Source organism: Engystomops pustulosus, chromosome 3 (genome assembly GCF_040894005.1).
Source record: "Engystomops pustulosus chromosome 3, aEngPut4.maternal, whole genome shotgun sequence".
Lineage (NCBI taxonomy): Eukaryota > Metazoa > Chordata > Amphibia > Anura > Leptodactylidae > Engystomops > Engystomops pustulosus.
In genome coordinates this window covers 198,651,371-198,671,818 of record NC_092413.1, presented here as the reverse complement: position 1 = coordinate 198,671,818, position 20,448 = coordinate 198,651,371, and the positions used below count along the sequence as shown (strand labels likewise).

At 41.9% G+C, this 20,448-nt stretch overlaps 1 protein-coding gene across 2 annotated transcripts in view; it reads left to right on the top strand.

Moving 5' to 3' along the window:
* Nucleotides 1-984: 984 nt before the first annotated feature.
* MBOAT2 (membrane bound glycerophospholipid O-acyltransferase 2) overlaps nt 985-20,448 on the top strand; it is a 150,676-nt gene continuing 131,212 nt past the window's right edge. The window contains exons 1-2 of one of the 2 annotated variants that reach the window (XM_072143538.1): nt 985-1,128; nt 1,219-1,478. In XM_072143538.1, the coding sequence (XP_071999639.1) occupies nt 1,407-1,478 (72 nt within the window). In that variant the 5' untranslated portion in view covers nt 985-1,128; nt 1,219-1,406. Of the gene's footprint in view, nt 1,479-20,448 lie in introns of both variants that reach the window. The other variant, XM_072143537.1, reaches the window with a different exon arrangement.

The window sequence follows — 20,448 nt, the reverse complement described above, 5'->3', positions numbered from 1 at the left end:
TACTGTGACATCACTGTGTGTATTATCTCTGTACTGTGACATCACTGTGTGTATTATCCCTGTACTGTGACATCACTGTGTGTATTATCCCTGTACTGTGACATCACTGTGTGTATTATCCCTGTACTGTGACATCACTGTGTGTATTATCCCTGTACTGTGACATCACTGTGTGTATTATCCCTGTACTGTGACACCACTGTGTGTATTATCCCTGTACTGTGACATCACTGTGTGTATTATCCCTGTACTGTGACATCACTGTGTGTATTACCCCTGTACTGTGACATCAATGTGTGTATTATCCCTGTACTGTGACATCACTGTGTGTATTATCCCTGTACTGTGACATCACTGTGTGTATTATCCCTGTACTGTGACATCACTGTGTGTATTACCCCTGTACTGTGACATCACTGTGTGTATTATCCCTGTACTGTGACATCACTGTGTGTATTATCCCTGTACTGTGACATCACTGTGTGTATTATCCCTGTACTGTGACATCACTGTGTGTATTATCCCTGTATCACATCATACTGATACGTATAATAGAAGTCGTTTAGAACCCATAGTATGAAAGCCTTCGGTTTGCTGTATCACTATTCATTATCAGTGTTATAAATCACTATTAGTTACTCTTCTCTATATGTTGGATTTGTGCGGCTTCTATGATCAGCCAGAGAAATGCAGAGTTCCCCCTATTACTGAATGTTGTGTCACGTGACCTGAGTACAGTATCTGTGTCATCCGGCACGACGCAGTCCTGAATGTCATTGTCTTCCTATTCATTGTATTTTCCTATAAATAAAGGACATACAGTGTCCCCCCCCCCCCCCCCGTCACATAGTGCCCGGTGCCCGCAGCAGAGGGGCCGAGCTGTAGTGACAGGAGAGCAGCAGGGAAGAGGCTGTGATATACAGAATGACAATAAGAAAGAATGTGCTGTCTGGGCTTCCATACATGAGGCTTGTGATTTCCCAGCCCCGCGCTCCTGCTCCCTCCTCCCTGTAATTCTGCATTCAGTGCACTGAGCGCTGTGAGGAGGTGCAGGAGGCTGGGGCTTTGTCATTTCTCTGCCTGGATGTTTGCATTGGAGTCATCGCTACGTTGCTGCTTATTCAGAATGTGAGCTCAAGTGCCAGCACTTTGTATCTTTTTATTTTATTTTATTTTAATTTTTTTTTACAGCTTGAATCCCCATTTTTTTTAATACAGTTGGAAGAGGGGGGGATGTTCTGCATCTCCCAATTGCCTCCAGTTGAGGGGGCGCCGTGTTAGTTTGTGCACATCTGTGGGTCAGGATTTCGCGGCAGTCAAGATCCTTGTTGTCTCCCGGGAGTGTGTGGATTACAAGGTGAACATCTTCAGCATCATCTTGCTCATCTTTCATTGGAGGGATTGCCATGGCTACAAGTACCACAGGCTCCACGGTGCTGCTCCCCCTCAGCCATGCAGTGCAGCTGCCTATAGACCAGGTAAGCGGATGACTGACAGCCGGGGACTGGGGGGGTCGTCACAGAGGTCAGCCGCACATCACCTATTTCCGGGGGTCTAATGACCCCATGACCTCTCATCTACTAGACCAGGGCCCTGTGCTGATCCCTTCAGCTGGGGATGATGAGCGATTTAGGTAACGTGATGCCACTTTTTTTTTGCGTTCTGAGACATTGACGGACGTGAAAGTCGTGCACCAAAGGGAAAAAAAAACTCATGTCGTTCCATTCCCTATGTGTGTATGTTTGTATCTCTCAATAAAAGCTTCAAACGATAAACAAGAAAATAACAAAAGTTGCAGAATCGCGTTACAAGTTTGTATCGTGGCTGAGAATCGGACATGACTCGAACATGACGTGAACATGAACATTAGACACGCAACAGTGTCAGTGACGCAACTTACATACAGGCGGTCCCCTACTTAAGGACACCCGACTTACAGACAACCCATAGTTACAGACGGACCCCTCTGACCTCTGGTGAAGTCTCTGGATGTTACTATAGTCCCAGGCTGCAATGATAAGCTGTAAGGTGTCTGTACTGAAGCTTTATTGATAATCATTGGTCCCATTACAGCCAATAATTTGGAAACTCCAATTGTCACTGGGGCCAACATTTTTTTTGTCTGATTCTCCAATTATAAAATATACAGTTTCGACTTACATACAAATTCAACTTAAGAACAAACCTCCGGACCCTATCTTGTACGTAACCCGGGGACTGCCTGTATATAACTTATATATAGCAGATATATCTTTATAGATGAGCAGAATAAGGATCATTCACTAGATGACACCTTATAAACCTGCAACAATCATAAGCCAGTGACTTGTTGCAAACTTTTAGAACTTTGTAATAAGTGTCATTTTGTTTTGCTGATGTGAGATTATAAGAACAGGAGCGATAAGATATTTTGTATCCATTGTTTTGGTTTCACCTGTTACAACCCAGGGGTAAAACAGTTTCTTGACAACCAGACAGGTTCTTCTTCTTCTTCTTCTTCTTCTTCTTGTTTTTTTTTTTTTTAGTGTGTGATTCTAACTGCAGCAACTTTTTTAATACTATGGGACATTCAATCAGCGTAACCCAAAACATTCGCGGCAGCCTTAACTCATAAAGTGCCAGGCTGCCAACTCGTGGCCCTGGATGTGCCCTGGAAGAAACATAACAGGTTCAAAAGTTACCATTGCGGGTCCTAAAGGAAACATAACTGGTCCAAAATTTACTATTGCGGGTCCTAAAGGAAACATAACAGGTCCACAATTTACTATTGCGGTTCCTAAAGGAAACATAACCGGTCCAAAATTTACCATTGCGGGTCCTAAAGGAAACATAACAGGTCCAAAATTTACCATTGCGGGTCATAAAGGAAACGTAACGGGTACAAAATTTACCATTGCGGGTCATAAAGGAAACATAACTGGTCCAAAAATTACCATTCCCGAGACCTAAAGGAAACATAACAGGTCCAAAATTTACTATTGCGGGTCCTAAAGGAAACATAACAGGTCCACAATTTACCACTGCGGGTCCTAAAGGAAACGTAACGGGTCCAAAATTTAGCGTTGCGGGTCCTAAAGGAAACATAACAGGTCCAAAATTTACCATTGCAAGTCCTAAAGGAAACGTAACGGGTCAAAAATTTAGCATTGCAGGTCCATGATTATGACAGATATAAAAAAAAGAATCGCTATTATCCAAGCAGAAAATTTAGCATTGCAGGTCCAAAATTGGTAAGGTATTGGACCTGCAATGGTTAATTTTGTTACGGTGCATCCAGAGCCTAGTGTTGGCAGCCTGGCACATTGTGAGATAAGGCTGCCACACGTGGTTTTGGGTTACGCTGATTGAATGTTTCATACAACTGTACTGTGATACATATTGTTATGTGTTTATGAAGACTTTTTAACATGTGCAAACAAAAATATCTACATTTTTTTTTACATTGCCAAGTGCTACTTTTTTCATTTGGAACCCAAAAATAAAGCATTTCTCTTTGCAGGGCGTAATTTCGCTTTTATAGATGTATGTAACCGAAGTCAATACTAAGTCAATGACAACCTCATTGTGCAGGACCAAAGTTGTTCTGGAGCCCCAGTTGTAAATTAAAGTGAAGCTTAGAGGAGCTAAAGTTTTCGGTCCGCTTTTAAGGGTCCCGGCACTGGAATGGCTTATGGATGCCGAGTCCGACTAAACCCCACTATGGATAGGTCAATATTATTACAAGTGCATTGAAAACACTATTAAGGATTGGTCCGGACCCCATCATCTTATACTGATGACATATGCATGATGGTCCTGTCTAATTCTTTAATGGGGTTTTCAATGCTCTTGTACTAGTAATGACCTATCCATAGTGGGGGTCAGTGCGGGTGTGATGGACCGTAGTGTCCATCCTTCCCTATACCTATCCCTATAGACCTACAGCACAACTTTAATAGAAGTTAATGGGAGCTACAATTCTGATGTCTCACTGCTGTTTGGGAGTGCATCCCATTACACTATGCAGGAGTTGGGTGGATGACAACCCAACAATCAACTACTAATGTTATATCCTATGAATAGACCATTAGTAATAGAAGTGCTTGTAAAAGCCCTTTAACTTTGAAAAAAAATACAACTTAAAAACTAAAATTTTTAGAAATGTTCCATAAATTAGTGTTGCTTAGGTCACGTATACATTACGTCTGAGCTTGTCGTTGAGTGTAAGATAAATCCCACCCAATGAGTTTTATTTTATACTATAATATCTTTTCTTACTTTGTTGTTGTTATTCTATTTAACTAGGTCTAGTAGTAAAAGTAGAAGCAGTAGTAGTAACAGTAATAGCAGCAGCAATAGTAGTATTAGCAGTAGTAACGGCAGCATCACTATTATTAGTAGTAGCAACAATAGCAGCAGTAGTAGTAGAAGTAGTAATATTATCAGCAGCGGTTTTAGTGATAGCAGTATCACTAGTAGTAATAAAAGTGGTAGCAGTAATGGAATCAGTAGTAGAATCTATAGTTGTAGTACTAATAAAGCAGTAATATTAGTAATAATTGCAGTAGTATAAATAGTAGTAATAGAGATAGTTGCAGAAGTAATAAAGGAAGCAGTAATATTAGTAATAATTGCAGTAGTATCAATAGTAGTAGTAGTAGAGGTAGTTGCAGTAGTAATAAAGGAAGCAGTAATACTAGTAATAATTGCAGTAGTATCAATTACTAGTACTAGTAGTAGAGATATTTGCAGTAGTAGTATTAGTGGTATCAGTACTAGTAGTAATATCAGTAGTAGTAAAAGTTTTAGGGGCAGTAGTAGTATTAACAGAAGGCCCAGCAGTAGTTGTAGTATCAGTACTAGTAGTAATAGTTGCAGTAGTAGCGGTAGGCGCTGTTATTTTTATATATACTCTTTACTTGTACAACGCATGACCCCCAATAGAGTAAAATTAGGGATTCAAATAACGTAATAACTACATAACCCTACAATTTTTTTCTTCCTTGCTCAATGAGAAAAGCAGTTCCTTTGCTCTGGAGTCTCAGTCCTCAATACCTTCATCATTCTGTGTACAGAAGTTGTAGAAAAAAATCTAAAACACAAATTAAAACTCCAACATTCCAATACAAAAGTCAATATATTAGGGGTTAAATATCTTTCCCTGCTCCATTCATAGAAATAGACGGAGCTGTCTTAGATATTCCAGTGGTCCAAGTAATTACGAAAGATTTGGTTTGGGTTCTAAATCAGAAGATTATGGTGTGCAAATTCTTAATTTTTAAAAAAGTTTTCTTCTGTTTTCATCATTTAATTTTAATTTTAATGCACCGTGTGCACAGCGATCTTTGCAAGGGCCGTCTGAGAATATCCCACCCGGGACAATAAAAGCTAATGCTTTTTCCATCACAGGAAACATGATTATACTCATGCACTTGTATTCTTCAAGTAAATTAAAAATATCTTTACTTGGGGAACAGGGAGAGCTCCAATCACTGATCAGTGACACCCACTTCTGGGACCATCTGATGACATTTCTCCTGTACGGGCTGGTTATACCTTCTGTTTTTCTAGTCCACTACTATTATCGGCTCAGATATATTTAATTTTTTAGCAAAATTTCTTAGAGCAGCTGAATTTTTTTAATTTTTTTTTTTTTTTGGATCAAGGCTATTGCCTCTTGTGATGTTCTTCTAACAAGGATTACCGTATATACTCGAGTATAAGCCGACCCGAGTATAAGCCGAGGCCCCTAATTTTACCACAAAATACTGGGAAAACCTATTGACTCGAGTATAAGCCGAGGGTGGGAAATGCATTGGTCACAGCCTCCCCAGTATATAGCCAGCCAGGCTCTGCCCCAGTGTATATAGCCAGCCAGCCCCTGCCCCAGTGTATATAGCCAACCAGCCCCTGCCCCAGTGTATATAGCCTGCCAGCCTCTGCCCCAGTGTATATAGCCTGCCAGACCCTGCCCCAGTGTATATAGCCCGCCAGACCCTGCCCCAGTGTATATAGCCTGCCAGCCCCTGCCCCAGTGTATATAGCCAGCCAGCCCCTGCCCCAGTGTATATAGCCAGCCAGCCTCTGCCCCAGTGTATATAGCCTGCCAGCCCCTGCCCCAGTGTATATAGCCTGCCAGCCCCTGCCCCAGTGTATATAGCCAGCCAGCCCCTGCCCCAGTGTATATAGCCAGCCAGCCCCTGCCCCAGTGTATATAGCCAACCAGCCCCTGCCCCAGTGTATATAGCCTGCCAGACCCTGCCCCAGTGTATATAGCCTGCCAGACCCTGCCCCAGTGTATATAGCCTGCCGCCGCTGCCGGACAGATCACACAGAAGATATACAGGGGTCACCGGAAAGGTGAGTTTAGATATATTTATTTTTTTGACTCGAGTATAAGCCGAGTTTGGGTTTTTCAGCACATTTTTTGTGCTGAAAAACTAGGCTTATACCGAGTATATATACTCGGTATTTTAGAAATGAGCTTGAAGAAAAACGAGGCAGCAGAGTTGAGTGTGCCATTGTGTCTTATATCCATCTCATGACCCTGAACTGTCTCCTCTCTATTTTCCTCTGTGTCAGATACTAGTAGAATGTTCAGAAGCTAAATGAAAGTGTAGATAAACCCTGTACCCTGGTAATCTAAGCACATTGTCAGCACACAGCATCTCATGGCACCGAGGAATCATGAAGTGTCTGCTTAGAGTGATAGGAGCTAAAACAGCAATAAAACAGAGTAAAATTGGAAAATAGGTGGTTGAAAATATCTTTATTATATAAATACCACTAGGGGAATAAAGTTTGGGAACTTTCTTTTCATGGGAAAACTGCACCGTGCAAATGGCCGGGCGGCACAACGGTAGAACTTGGCGTAGAAATATGCGCACTATGCAAACTTTCACTTGCAGTTTCTTCACTGCGTCAGGCCACTCCCCCACTGGCCACACCCCCCTTCGACGCCCCCTTTCACGCCCCCTTGTTGTGGAGTTGGCGTAAAGGGGGAAATGATTACAATTGTTGTCAGTTTGCTATCAATTTAGATTATTTTAGGACTTTTAAGCCAGTTTTCTGGCATAAACGTCCTAAAACTTTGTAAAGTTTTCTAAATTCACATTCAATGTTTCGCATGAGGATTTGCGTAAAAAATCTACAGGTTTATCCTACAGGGATGATGTAAGTATGTATATTTTATCTATATGTCCATCTCTCCATGTACAGTAAATACACTGTTGTTATGGTCATTTTTCACTGCTAAGATGTATGGAGAGTTAATATGTTTACTTTATTACGCATAGTATATGGGTGATTGTAAGATTTACATAGCTAGGAGTGCCAGCATAGCTAGTTATCTATGTCACACTTAGGTTACTTAGTTTCTTATTGTGGCCTCTTATCACTGAACATCTCGGTGTCTGGCACAGCCAATAGTCAATAAAAGATTGTGCAGATTGTGTAGAAGAGAAAACATACAAGGATCAAACTGATTTATGGTTTACAAGGAATAGGAAGGAAATCTACAACCAGGATGAAGGATTGTAAACCAAGCGCACTTACATGCTGGTACGGATCCAGTACGGAGATTAGGAGTTCATTGTTGTTACTATTGTGTTTTTATTTTGTATTGTATAGAAAATGATACCTATTTAAAGGACATCTACCACCAGGATGAAGAATTGTAAACCAAGCACACTTACATGCTGATCTGCTCTTCTTTTAGCTTCTAATGTCCTTGTTTTTACAAGAATAGTCCCCAGGCTAGATAGCTGTGAATTAAACCTAGAGCCCCTCAGGCTCATTTGCATATTTTTTTAAAGAGCGGATCATCAGCATGTAAGTGTGCTTGGTTTACAATTTTTCATCCTGGTGGTAGATTTCCTTTAAATAGGTATCATTTTCTATACAATACAAAATAAAAACACAATAGTAACCTCAACAATGAACTCCTAATCTCCGTACAGGATCCGGGCGACCTTCACAGCGTAGCATAGAACAACTACTAGACCGTGATGTAAAATCTGTTCCAGGTCTCTCCGACTATCAGAGCAGATTGATGGGACCGGCTTCCTTCTTATAGGGCAGAGATGTCTTTGGGGCACTCTAAGGCCTGTTGTGACTGCAACATTTGCTGTAAAATGCCAAAGCGGGATATAAATATCACATGTGTATAATATTCTGCCTAAATGTATCTGGCAGATACTGTAATAGCTATATCATCAGAAATACATGTAACCATCAATGTTATTTAGGTGTAAAAAGGATAGATAGAAGATAGACTCAGGTCATGTACGCCCATTTGAAAGTCTTGAAATAATTACAGTTACTTGAAAAATGCCAATTATTGTGATTATTTTCCATTTCACAGCATCTTCACGCCATGTGGGCCATTTTGACCATTTTACTATTGACTATTGTTAAAGGGAATCTGTCACCAGGGACCTCATTTTCACTAAAGACAGGTTACAGATGCCCATTACATGTCCAGTGCAAATCTGCCTTTCTACTTTCTCTAACCATCTACATTACAATATTATTGTGTATTATAACCATGGGAGTAACTACAGGGGTAGCAACCATAGCAGCTGCTATGGGGCCCACAATGTCAGGGGGCCCCGTCATCCAACCTGCCACTAAAGAATGGAGGATGTGCACCATTATATACATATTATGCTACACATTGTACATCATAATATATATTAATGTATACATACTGTATACTGTATGTGTGTGTATGATGTGTATATGCTGTATCTCTGTATCTGGAACTGTATGTGTGGGTATATGTGATATGTGCATATGTATGAGTGCAATTTATGTAATATTCATATTTTGAAGTGGGAAGGGGGGCCCCATTCAGAATTCTGCTATGGGGCCTTGTCTCTCCTAGTTACGGCTCTGGTTGTAACTTACCTTCCATCCTGACAGAATCCTCTGCGTAGTCCCAGGGGTTGGGCTTTGGTTAGGATGCATTTCAAAAAACAACATGTGCTGCAGACTGCTCAGCTCTCGGCCCCCACCTTTGTGCTTCTGTAGACCTAATCCCTCCTGTTCCTTCACAGAGGTCACAGCCTGGTGAGCTGACAACAATGGGGCAGGGTGGAGCTGTACAGGAGCACAAAGGTGGGAGCTGAGAGCTGAGTAGTCTGCATCACAGGCAAGTCACATGTTGTTTTTTGAAATGCGTCTAAACCAAAGCCCAACCCCTGGGACTGCACAGAAGATTCTGTCAGGATGCAAGGTAAGTTATAACACACAATTATATTATAATGCAAATGGTTAGAGAAAGCAGAAAGGCACATGTGCAATGCTGGTGTGATGGGCTTCTGTAACCTGTCTTTAGTGAAAATTAGGTCCCTGGTGACATGTTCCCTTTAAGTAGCCAGAGATCAATGTGAGGGAAACGGATCACATTTTGCAATCCATAATAATAATAATAATTTTAAAAAAAATTGCAGATCCACCCAATTCTTTGCAAAGTGTAGAAATCAGCAGTAAAACTGTATTTTATAAATGGACATGCTGCTGAATAAGGATCTTCAAAGGATTTTGTTCTATTGCCGGTGGATGAGAAGTCTAGGATCGCATCGCATTTACATTGCTGCTATAATAATATGCAACACATGTTTGCCTTGCAAATCAGGAGTTTCCCCTCTACCTAAGATCTGTTTGCACAGGACTTGGTGTCTCTCAAATCTCAACCAAGTTCTCTTCAGCAGCAAAAACTGCCCTATATCCCTCAAACTAGCCCCTCAAACCACAATATTAAAGTACCTACCATCAGGACTTAGATGTGGACTCAATCACCCTGTAGGATCTATAAGTTTGGCTATTCGAGATGCCCCAAATACTTATTAATGCCACAAGGATCTTATACATTGAACAGGTTCATATCATCCCCAATATATACAAAAGGTTCACATCAGGACACAAACCGAGTTCTACCTTGTTTGGGGGTCATTATTTATAATACATTGGGCCACATTTATTAAAGTTTTTGCGCCAGTTTTCCGTCTGACTTTGCAGTAGAAAGAACGTGGAAACTGTTTGCACATGTTTTTATGAAGTGTCTGCACCAGTTTTGTGTCGCGGTTGCTCTGTGTCCGACAAGACAGAAAAATGTGCACCTAAAGGGGCTGTTACTGCCCCACAATTCTGCAGCATGTAGAAAGTGCACCAAAAAAAATAAATTGGTGCACACTTCCCGAGCAGTGCAGGGGGCGCCATATTAATCAGGCGCCCCCCGGTGCACTACACAGGCAAACTGCACATAGTACAGACTGCACAAGCACTGATAAATGTGGCCTCTGTCTCTGTACTTTCACACTTTTTTGCACACATTTATCAGTACTAGTACAGTGTCTAGTCTGTGCAGTTTGCCAGGGGGCGCTAGATTAATCAAAACTAGTGCACTGTCTTCATTAGGCTACAATCACACTGTCGTTGCCCGCCGTACCGTAGCACAGCGGGCACTCGACAGTACTGGGGAGAGGAGGAAGGGGACAGTGCCGCTCACCCCCGCCCCTCTCCATAGTAATATATGGCGCACGGCGCCGTATTCCATAAAAAGATAGGACATGTCCTATTTTTCTACAGGGTACGGAGCAGTACGGTGCCGCACGTGTTGGGCACCGTGAATCCATTGCAATGTATGGGGGCCGTACATACGTCCCCCATATGTTCGTGTGAATATAGCTTTAATCTGGCGCCCCCTGCATTGCTTGGGAAGTGGGAACCAATTTTTCTTTTGGTGCACTTTCTTCATGTGGCTACAGAATTGTGCGGCACGTCAGTAATAAATGTGGCGCAAACTTTGATTAAGCAGTAACTCACCACTTTAGGTGCACATTTTTTCTGTCTTGTCGGACGCAGAGCAGCCGCGACACAAAACTGGCACAGATGCTTTATAAATACGGGTACAAGCAGTATGCACGTTCTTTTCAGTGCAAAGTCAGACAAAACTGCATCGGATTTATCACCCAACACCAGACACTTATATGAATCTGGTGCAAGATTAAGACGGTCTAGTCTAACTCTGCACTGTCTGACCTTAGGACACTTTTTATAAACCTACCCCAATATTTTAAAATAATTTTTTTTTTTAAAAGGAGACAAGATGAGCTCTGGTCCGTATTACTCCTCATCTCATCATAAAATGCGTGATTACCCTAGATAACCCCAGCCAGCAACAGCCGTACAGCAGAAGAGTTTTGATGCCAAGAATGATAAGAATTCTTAGAAACAGTGTCTACATTTTACATTGTACTGAAAGACATTGTATCGGGAGAAGAAAAACACTGTCCATTCATATGCTTAGATATTACATGGCGGGTAAGATGCTTCTAAATATCACACATGTGGGTTTAGAGTCTTCAGAAGTTTGCTGTGGTTGGATGCAGTCTGACTACCCCACCTGAGGTGTTTATATACCAAACTTATTGTGCAACGGTGGATTTGGTATGTCTAGGATCCCAAGCAAACTTATGCTTCTTTTCAGTGGCATAACTAGGAGAAACAGGGCCCCCTAGCAGGCTACTACCCCTTCCCACTTAAAAAATATACATGTTAGTATACTCACACATGCGAGTTACAATCACATATAAATACATTCATGTGCATATACACACACATACAGTGCCATATGCAACATACTCACATACAGTGTATACAGACTCCGTATATACATCACAGATACTGCAATTATACATCACAGTATATGTTATATACATATTATGCTAGACAATGTGCAGTACAATATAGATATAATAGTGCACATCCTCCATTCTTTATTGTGTCAGTTTGGATGATGGGCCCCCTGACACTGCATGCCCCAAAGCGGCTGCTATGGCTGCTAACGCCCTGCTTCTTTTAAATAGATCAAAATAGCAGAGAAAATAGTCTATCACTCCCTGCTCTGCTACAGCTTTAAAGCGTATTGGCAGCCTGCAGACGCTAATACACTATCAAATACACAGGGAGGATTTTGGTCAGCATTCCACTTTTAACAGCAGGATGGCAGAGGAAAATTATTGGCAGAGGATTAAATTATTTCTTCCATCTCAGCTTTAGGCTGGATTCACAATGCCGTTGCCCGCCGTACCATAGCGCGCAGGGAGAGGGGGAGGAGGTGAGCGCTGCTCACACCCGCCCCTCTCCATAGGAATATATGGCGCCGTATGCTGTGAAAAGATAGGACGTGTCCTATCTTTTTCAGGGGGTACGGTGCCACACGTGTGCTGCACAGTACCGCTCCCGTAGGGCGCCGTGCGCCCATTGCCGTCTATGGGGGCGTATATCGGCCCTATATATACGTCCCCCATGCGGCAGTGTGAATGTAGCCTTAAATTGTATTGGCATCCTGGGGATGCTAATACGGTATCAATACAAAGGCAGGATATGGGTCAGTACCCTCTTCTCACTAGTTTCCCCAACTGGCCATTTCTCCTTAATAACTCATGTGGAAGAATCCGCTGTCCCTCACCAGTGTGTGGGACCCCTTGATCTTTAATTTTGTGATTGATTATCAGTATTACTTATGATGTTATGCTGCCACCCCACATACCTATCACCCCCAAATTCACCATAATATGTGCCTTATGCATTCCTTATACTGTAATCTGCTGTTATATATCCACAGGAGAAGGGGAGCTTGTACATAGCAGCTATAATTTGGAAGTATGAGACATATTATTATCGCATTATATTTGGTCACTTCCCTGGGACATGTATTACATGCACTTATTATTAAATGGATCTTATAATGTGTTTTTATTAAACCAGACAAAGTTCTTGAATTCTACAACCCATAAATATTCTCATGTGCCTGGGCCACTGCAGGAGACTATATGAAGCTCTGGTTGAGAGTCTGAGGGTGCAGTCACATGTTCGGTTTTTCTGATGCAGTTTTTGAAGGTGTGGATCACAATGGGGGAGATCATATAAGTGAGCGGCACTATTGCTCTTTTTTTAACTCCATTTCTGGTTTGGACATAAAAACTCTTAATATGAAAAACTGAACGTGTGAATGCACCCTAAGGTTACATTCACATGAACATATGGGGGACGGCGCTGTACGGGTGCAGCACACGTGCGGCACCGCACCGTTCCGTAGCCTGTAAAAAATATAGGACATGTCCTATCTTTTGGCGGAGCATGGCGCCGTGTGTGGTGTATTTCTATGGAGAGGGGCGGGGTGTGCTACAGTACGGCGGGCATACCTCAATGTGCATGTAGCCTTAGGTCCCATGCACACGACCGTATAAATATGGCTGGAATACGTCCTCATGCATTCCAATGCGCAATACGTCCAACCATGTACATGGCTGTATAGTCCACCATACCGTATTGTAAGTGAGCCGTATAAAAATATAGAGAATGTCCTATTTTCCACTGTATTTCCGTTCCGTACGGCCCATAGAAGTCATTGGGAACGTATAAAATATGGGCTAAATATGTGCTGCATACGGCTGTGCACCGTATGCTTCTGTATATACGTGCAGTATCCCGAACCAGTGGGAGGTGCATTCTGTCAGCCAAGCAATAGTCAGACATCCTTCATCTTCCAGCCCACTCTATTTTATACACATACGGTACGGATACAGTGCAAAACTTTGCTATACTGTTGCAATACGTCCCGTATTTATGGCCGGAATACAGCCGTATATACAGAACAGAAAAGACCACACGGTCGTGTGCATGAGGACTTAAAGGGATAGTCCTGAAGTGAAAACAACATGGCTTTCCTCAAAAACAACACCACACCTGGTTTGTGCCGGTATTACAACACCACCTGGTGCCATGTTTTTCATCTTCCAGACAAAACTTTTAAGGGAAATTGAATTTCTTGTTGTCATCTTTGTATCCATCTTTTTATAGCAAAAATGTTAAGGCTTTGATTTTCCATCTTTTAAAGATAAATTATTATCTGCCTTTTGCTCTGATTTCTTACATTGCAATTCCTCATCACTGACCCCGTGCAGTATCATATTTTCTATTTTGTTTTAAGAAATACCTGGAATTAACTGTTTATAGTCATTTGTAATGAGGCAAATCACCTCTCTGCGTTTCAAAACGCAATGAAAACGCAACGTGTGAACGCTCCATCTCTCTCAGCCTTAGGTCTTAACTGCTTCATTATTTTCAGCCCCTTCCCATCCATGTCTACTGTATGCACAGGATTGCAAGGGGATGGCAGAGAAAGCCAAATTCCAGCTCCTTGCAATCAGCCACCACCATCATGATTATTCTCTCCTCACGTCTGGGTTTGACATCACATGATGACATCATTACGATGTAACAAGCCTTATGTGTCTTTCTCCCTGTATTATGGTCTCATGACGTTACTGATGATGTCATAACCAGTGATGACTACTTCCTACATCACTAAGCTCATTTGCTTGTAATGGGGAGTTTATTACTGTGGGGGGATGAGAATAAGGGGGGGGGAGTAGATGAAGCTGAATGAGCCTTCAATGTATATTTCAGCTCCTTTATCTTCACGCTAGTGGTGTGTCTTCTATCTAAGGTCTTGGTATCTGCAAAAAAATTGAAAATAAAAAAATGTGTTGAATTTTATCCAAAAAGCCAGAGTAGAATTTTGTAGAAGAAGAAGTGAAAATTAGGAAGTAGAAAGTGAGCGCTGTATGAATAATTCAGTGTCTATAATCATACCTGTCACCATCTTCGGATAGATATTAGAACAAAATAAGACACTTCTTCAGTGACCGCTAACTGACTTACAAAATACTTAGCGTTCACATGAAAATCAGGGCGGCACGGTGGCTCAGTGGTTTGCATTACAGCCTTGTAGCGCTGGGGATCTGGGTTCAAGTTCCAGGTCGACATCTGCAAAGAGTTTGTGGGTTTCCTCCGGGTCCTCCAGTTTCCTACCACACTCCAAAACATACTAGTAGGTTGATTAGATTGTGAGCCCCATGGGGACAATGACTGATTTGGCGACACTGTGCAGTGCTATAGGTGCTATATAAATAAAGAATCATTCATTTAATTATTAATAAAATCTGGATTTCTGGCAAAATTGACATCTGGTGACATGTATAAGTCCAAATAAGACCTGTTTCCATAGAATAGGTCATTCATTTCAGATCAGTGGGAGCCAGGGTGTCAGGCTCCCCTGTGATGAGCTTATGGTTTCCTCTGAGCAACACAGAGTGCAGAAGGGGAGAACAGCGCTGTTCTCTGTGTAGTGGCCAGGGAATGTAACTGCAATAACTGATTAATACATATATATATATATATATATATATATATATATATATATATATATATATATTCCTGTAATTTAGTCCTAATCCTGGCACTTCCTTATTTCCTGGTATGAAAAGCACAGCATTGAGTTAATGATAACACCCCAATTCCCCAGAGTTGGCAAGTGCCGTAACGCAATTTCTCCACCTGGATAGCAGTCAGCAGTTGTCAGCAATTTTCCTCTGCTCACCATTGCACTTTTTATGTCAGGTATTTGGAGGGGGTGGCAGGTGCAGGCGTATACTGCAGCTGGGGAGGGGGTGACTACAATTGTCATACAGCGTCTGCTGTAGTAGGGCAGTTTGCGTTCACATGTGCATTTTCTAACTTCTACCTGTTGGCAGAAATAAGACTCATGAGATCTGTAATACAGTGTAAGGATCGCCTGTTCATATACTGTATAACCCTATGGAGCGCTGTACAAGGGAGAGCCATTATTCTAGCAGCGCCTCCACCTCTGCTGCATTGTCATCTGTATCTGCATTATAAAAGATAGGATACACATGTGGACAAAATTGTTGGCACCCCTCGTTTAATGACAGAATAACATGAATCTGACAAAACAACAAAAAAAAGAACAAATGAAAGGAAGACATTCCATGCTACACTAGAATTTTTAAAAATTTTAAACTTGGAGGCCTGGACAGAAATGATGGTTCCCCTGAAAAAAATGTGAGCAGAAGGACATGTTAAATGGTGGTCTGTCCATTAATTAGCATCATAGGGGTCACAATTATGTAATTAGTCAGTGGCCTGTATATAGGGTACAGCTACTCACTGTGCTGTATATAGGGTACAACTACTCACTGTGCTGTATATAGGGTACAACTACTCACTGTGCTGTATATAGGGTACAGCTACTCACTGTGCTGTATATAGGGTACAGCTACTCACTGTGCTGTATATAGGGTACAGCTACTCACTGTGCTGTATATAGGGTACAACTACTCACTGTGCTGTATATAGGGTACAGCTACTCACTGTGCTGTATATAGTGTACAACTACTCACTGTGCTGTATATAGGGTACAGCTACTCACTATACTGTATATAGGGCTACAGCTACTCACTTTGCGGTATATAGGGTACAGCTACTCACTGTGCTGTATATAGGGTACAGCTACTCACTGTGCTGCATATAGGGTACATCTACTCACTGTGCTGTATATAGGGTACAGCTACTCACTGTGCTGTATATAGGGCTACAGCTACTCACTGTGCTGTATATAGGGCTACAGCTACTCACTGTGCTGTATATAGGGCTACAGCTACTCACTGTGCTGTATATAGGGTACAGCTACTCACTGTGCTGTATATAGGGTACAACTACTCACTGTACTGTATATAGGGTACAGCTACTCACTGTGCTGTATATAGGGCTACAGCTACTCACTGTGCTGTATATAGGGCTACAGCTACTCACTGTGCTGTATATAGGGTACAGCTACTCACTGTGCTGTATATAGGGTACAGCTACTCACTGTGCTGTATATTGGGCTACAGCTACTCACTGTGCTGTATATAGGGCTACAGCTACTCACTGTGCTGTATATAGGGCTACAGCTACTCACTGTGCTGTATATAGGGCTACAGCTACTCACTGTGCTGTATATAGGGTACAGCTACTCACTGTGCTGTATATAGGGTACAGCTACTCACTATACTGCATATAGGGCTACAGCTACTCACTTTGCGGTATATAGGGTACAGCTACTCACTGTGCTGCATATAGGGTACATCTACTCACTGTGCTGTATATAGGGTACAGCTACTCACTGTGCTGTATATAGGGCTACAGCTACTCACTGTGCTGTATATAGGGCTACAGCTACTCACTGTGCTGTATATAGGGTACAGCTACTCACTGTGCTGTATATAGGGTACAGCTACTCACTGTGCGGTATATAGGGTACAGCTACTCACTGTGCTGTATATAGGGCTACAGCTACTCACTGTGCTGTATATAGGGTACAGCTACTCACTGTGCTGTATATAGGGTACAGCTACTCACTGTGCTGTATATAGGGTACATCTACTCACTGTGCTGTATATAGGGTACAGCTACTCACTGTGCTGTATATAGGACTACAGCTACTCACTGTGCTGTATATAGGGTACAGCTACTCACTGTGCTGTATATAGGGCTACAGCTACTCACTGTGCTGTATATAGGTTACAGCTACTCACTGTGCTGTATATAGGGCTACAGCTACTCACTGTGCTGTATATAGGGCTACAGCTACTCACTGTGCTGTATATAGGGTACATCTACTCACTGTGCTGTATATTGGGCTACAGCTACTCACTGTGCTGTATATAGGGCTACAGCTACTCACTGTGCTGTATATAGGGCTACAGCTACTCACTGTGCTGTATATAGGGTACAGCTACTCACTGTGCTGTATATTGGGCTACAGCTACTCACTGTGCTGTATATAGGGCTACAGCTACTCAGTGTGCTGTATATAGGGATACAGCTACTCACTGTGCTGTATATAGGGTACAGCTACTCACTGTGCTGTATATAGGATACAGCTACTCACTGTGCTGTATATAGGTTACAGCTACTCACTGTGCTGTATATAGGGTACAGCTACTCACTGTGCTGTATATAGGGCTACAGCTACTCACTGTGCTGTATATAGGGTACAGCTACTCACTGTGCTGTATATAGGTTACAGCTACTCACTGTGCTGTATATAGGTTACAGCTACTCACTGTGCTGTATATAGGTTACAGCTACTCACTGTGCTGTATATAGGGTACAGCTACTCACTATGCTGTATATAGGGCTACAGCTACTCACTGTGCTGTATATAGGGTACAGCTACTCACTGTGCTGTATATAGGGTACAGCTACTCACTGTGCTGTATATAGGGCTACAGCTACTCACTGTGCTGTATATAGGGTACAGCTACTCACTGTGCTGTATATAGGGTACAGCTACTCACTGTGCTGTATATAGGGCTACAGCTACTCACTTTGCGGTATATAGGGCTACAGCTGTTCTGTACGTAGGGCTGCAGATACTTTCTGTGCTCTAAGCAGCTTGATGTTCCTGTGACTACAGTTGCACATATTATACAGAAAGAAAAGATTTATGGGACTGTAACCAACCTCCCTGGATGTGGCTGTAGGAGGAAATAATACGAATGGTAACAAAAGAGACCAGATAAACTTCTAAAGAGATTATAGGTGAACTCCAAGTTCAAGGAACAGCAGTGTCAGATCGCACCATCCGATGTTGTTTGAGCCATATTAGACTTAATGGGAAACAACCAAGAAGGACACCATTGCTGAAAACAAATCATAAAAAAGCAAAGACTAGAATTTGCAAAACTACAAGCCACAAAGCTTCTGGGAGAATGTTCAATTGACAGAGGAGACTAAAATTGAACTTTTTGGCAGGGCACATCCCAGGGCACATGTTCACAGACGGAAAATGAGGCATATCTTGAAAAGAACACTGTCCCTACTGTGAGACATGGAGGAGGCCGTTATGTTCTGGGGCTGCTTTGCTGCATTTGGCTCAGGGTGTCTTGAATCTGTGCAGGATACAATGAAATATCAAGACTATCAAGTGATATTAGAGAGAAATGTGCAGCCCGGGGTCAGAAATCTTGATCCAAAAACTAAAATCACCCAAGAAAAGCTAAGAGGAAAATATTGGACTAAAACATGTGGTTTTTTTATGAGCCCTGAACTAAATCCTATTGAGCATCTTTAGAAGGAGCTGAATTCCTTCACACCCCAGGCATCATGAGGAGAGGCCCAAAATACCTGCTGAGAGATGGAGAAGTCTCATTGACAATTACAGAAATCGTGTGATTGCAGCGATTGTCTCAAGGGTTGTGCAACAAAATATTAAGTGAAGGGAACCATCATTTTTTTTCTCCCCAAATTCCTAAATGCCCCACCCCTGGGCATTTACATTGTTTTTGTGTGAACGCACCCTAAGGGTGAAGCTACACATGGCGTTTTAATCCGTTTTTAAGCTTGCATTTTCAGTCCGTTAAAAAACGCATGCGTTTTTGACCATTTTATATTATTTCCCAATTATCTTAATAGATAAACAGGTTGTAAGCAGCCAAACACATGGTAAACGGCCAAAAGTGGATGCGTTTTCAAAAGGGGATGTGTTTTTAAAATACATAGTTTTTAAATGGACTGAAAACGCATGCTTAAAACCGGACCAAAAACGACATATGTGGCATCACCTGGCCGGTGGCACACGTGGCGTTTTGAATCCGTTTTTGGGCTTTTTTTAAGCAGTCCGCTAAAAAATGCATGCGTTTTTTGACCCGTTTAAATTAAGATTAAGATAATTGGTAAAACCGGTCAAATATGGATGCGTTTTCATAAAATGCATGCGTTTTTCAAAAACCCATGCGTTTTTTAACGGACTGCTTAAAAACGGCCAAAAAAGGGGCCTAATGCTCAAAACAAACCTGGAGGCAATCACCTATATCATCTGTCGTTCTTGGACCCAAAAAAAAAAACAACACATCCCGGGTCCGTTTTTGTGGTCTCTGTTATCAGTGAATAATCCATAAAAACGTTCCCTGCGCCATTCATATGTCATTAGTTTTTGTAGATCTGCTGTGAGTTTTTTACATGCCCGGTTATTCAGTGTGACATCAGGTAAAAGGACAACGTTGGTGTCCTTGTAGCATTGTCCCTATGTCTATACTATGATAATAATACTCCCCTGGACCAGCGTACGGATTATTATTGTCTGTAGTATTAGAAGGCAGATTTTCCACCTAATATACCACAGACATGGCTCAGATGAGTCCTATAACCAGTCCCCTGGTGACACAGCACATGTGTGTGGGTGTGTGATAACAGATGCATGTGAATTATTAAAGCGTGCAACCAGGGGAACAGTGTCAATTGTTTACATTAATTATTATGGGCGGATTTCTCCTGAGACAATATTGGATCATTGTGTAGCTGTATCGATGTCTGATCACTACGTACATAGTCACATACTGGATAATACACCGGCCCACTAAACTATACAGAATTCAGAGCCTTATCATATTCTGCGTCTCCCTGCTGATACTTTGTTACAAATGTATCTATTCTAAGTATTATTCTATGAGATGTCACAGTGTAGAGTTCAGAGTCCAGGCAGTTTCTTATGAAGGATTGCCAAGACTGGATACATTGTAGCAAACCCTAAAGCCTTGGAATCAAAATAATAGA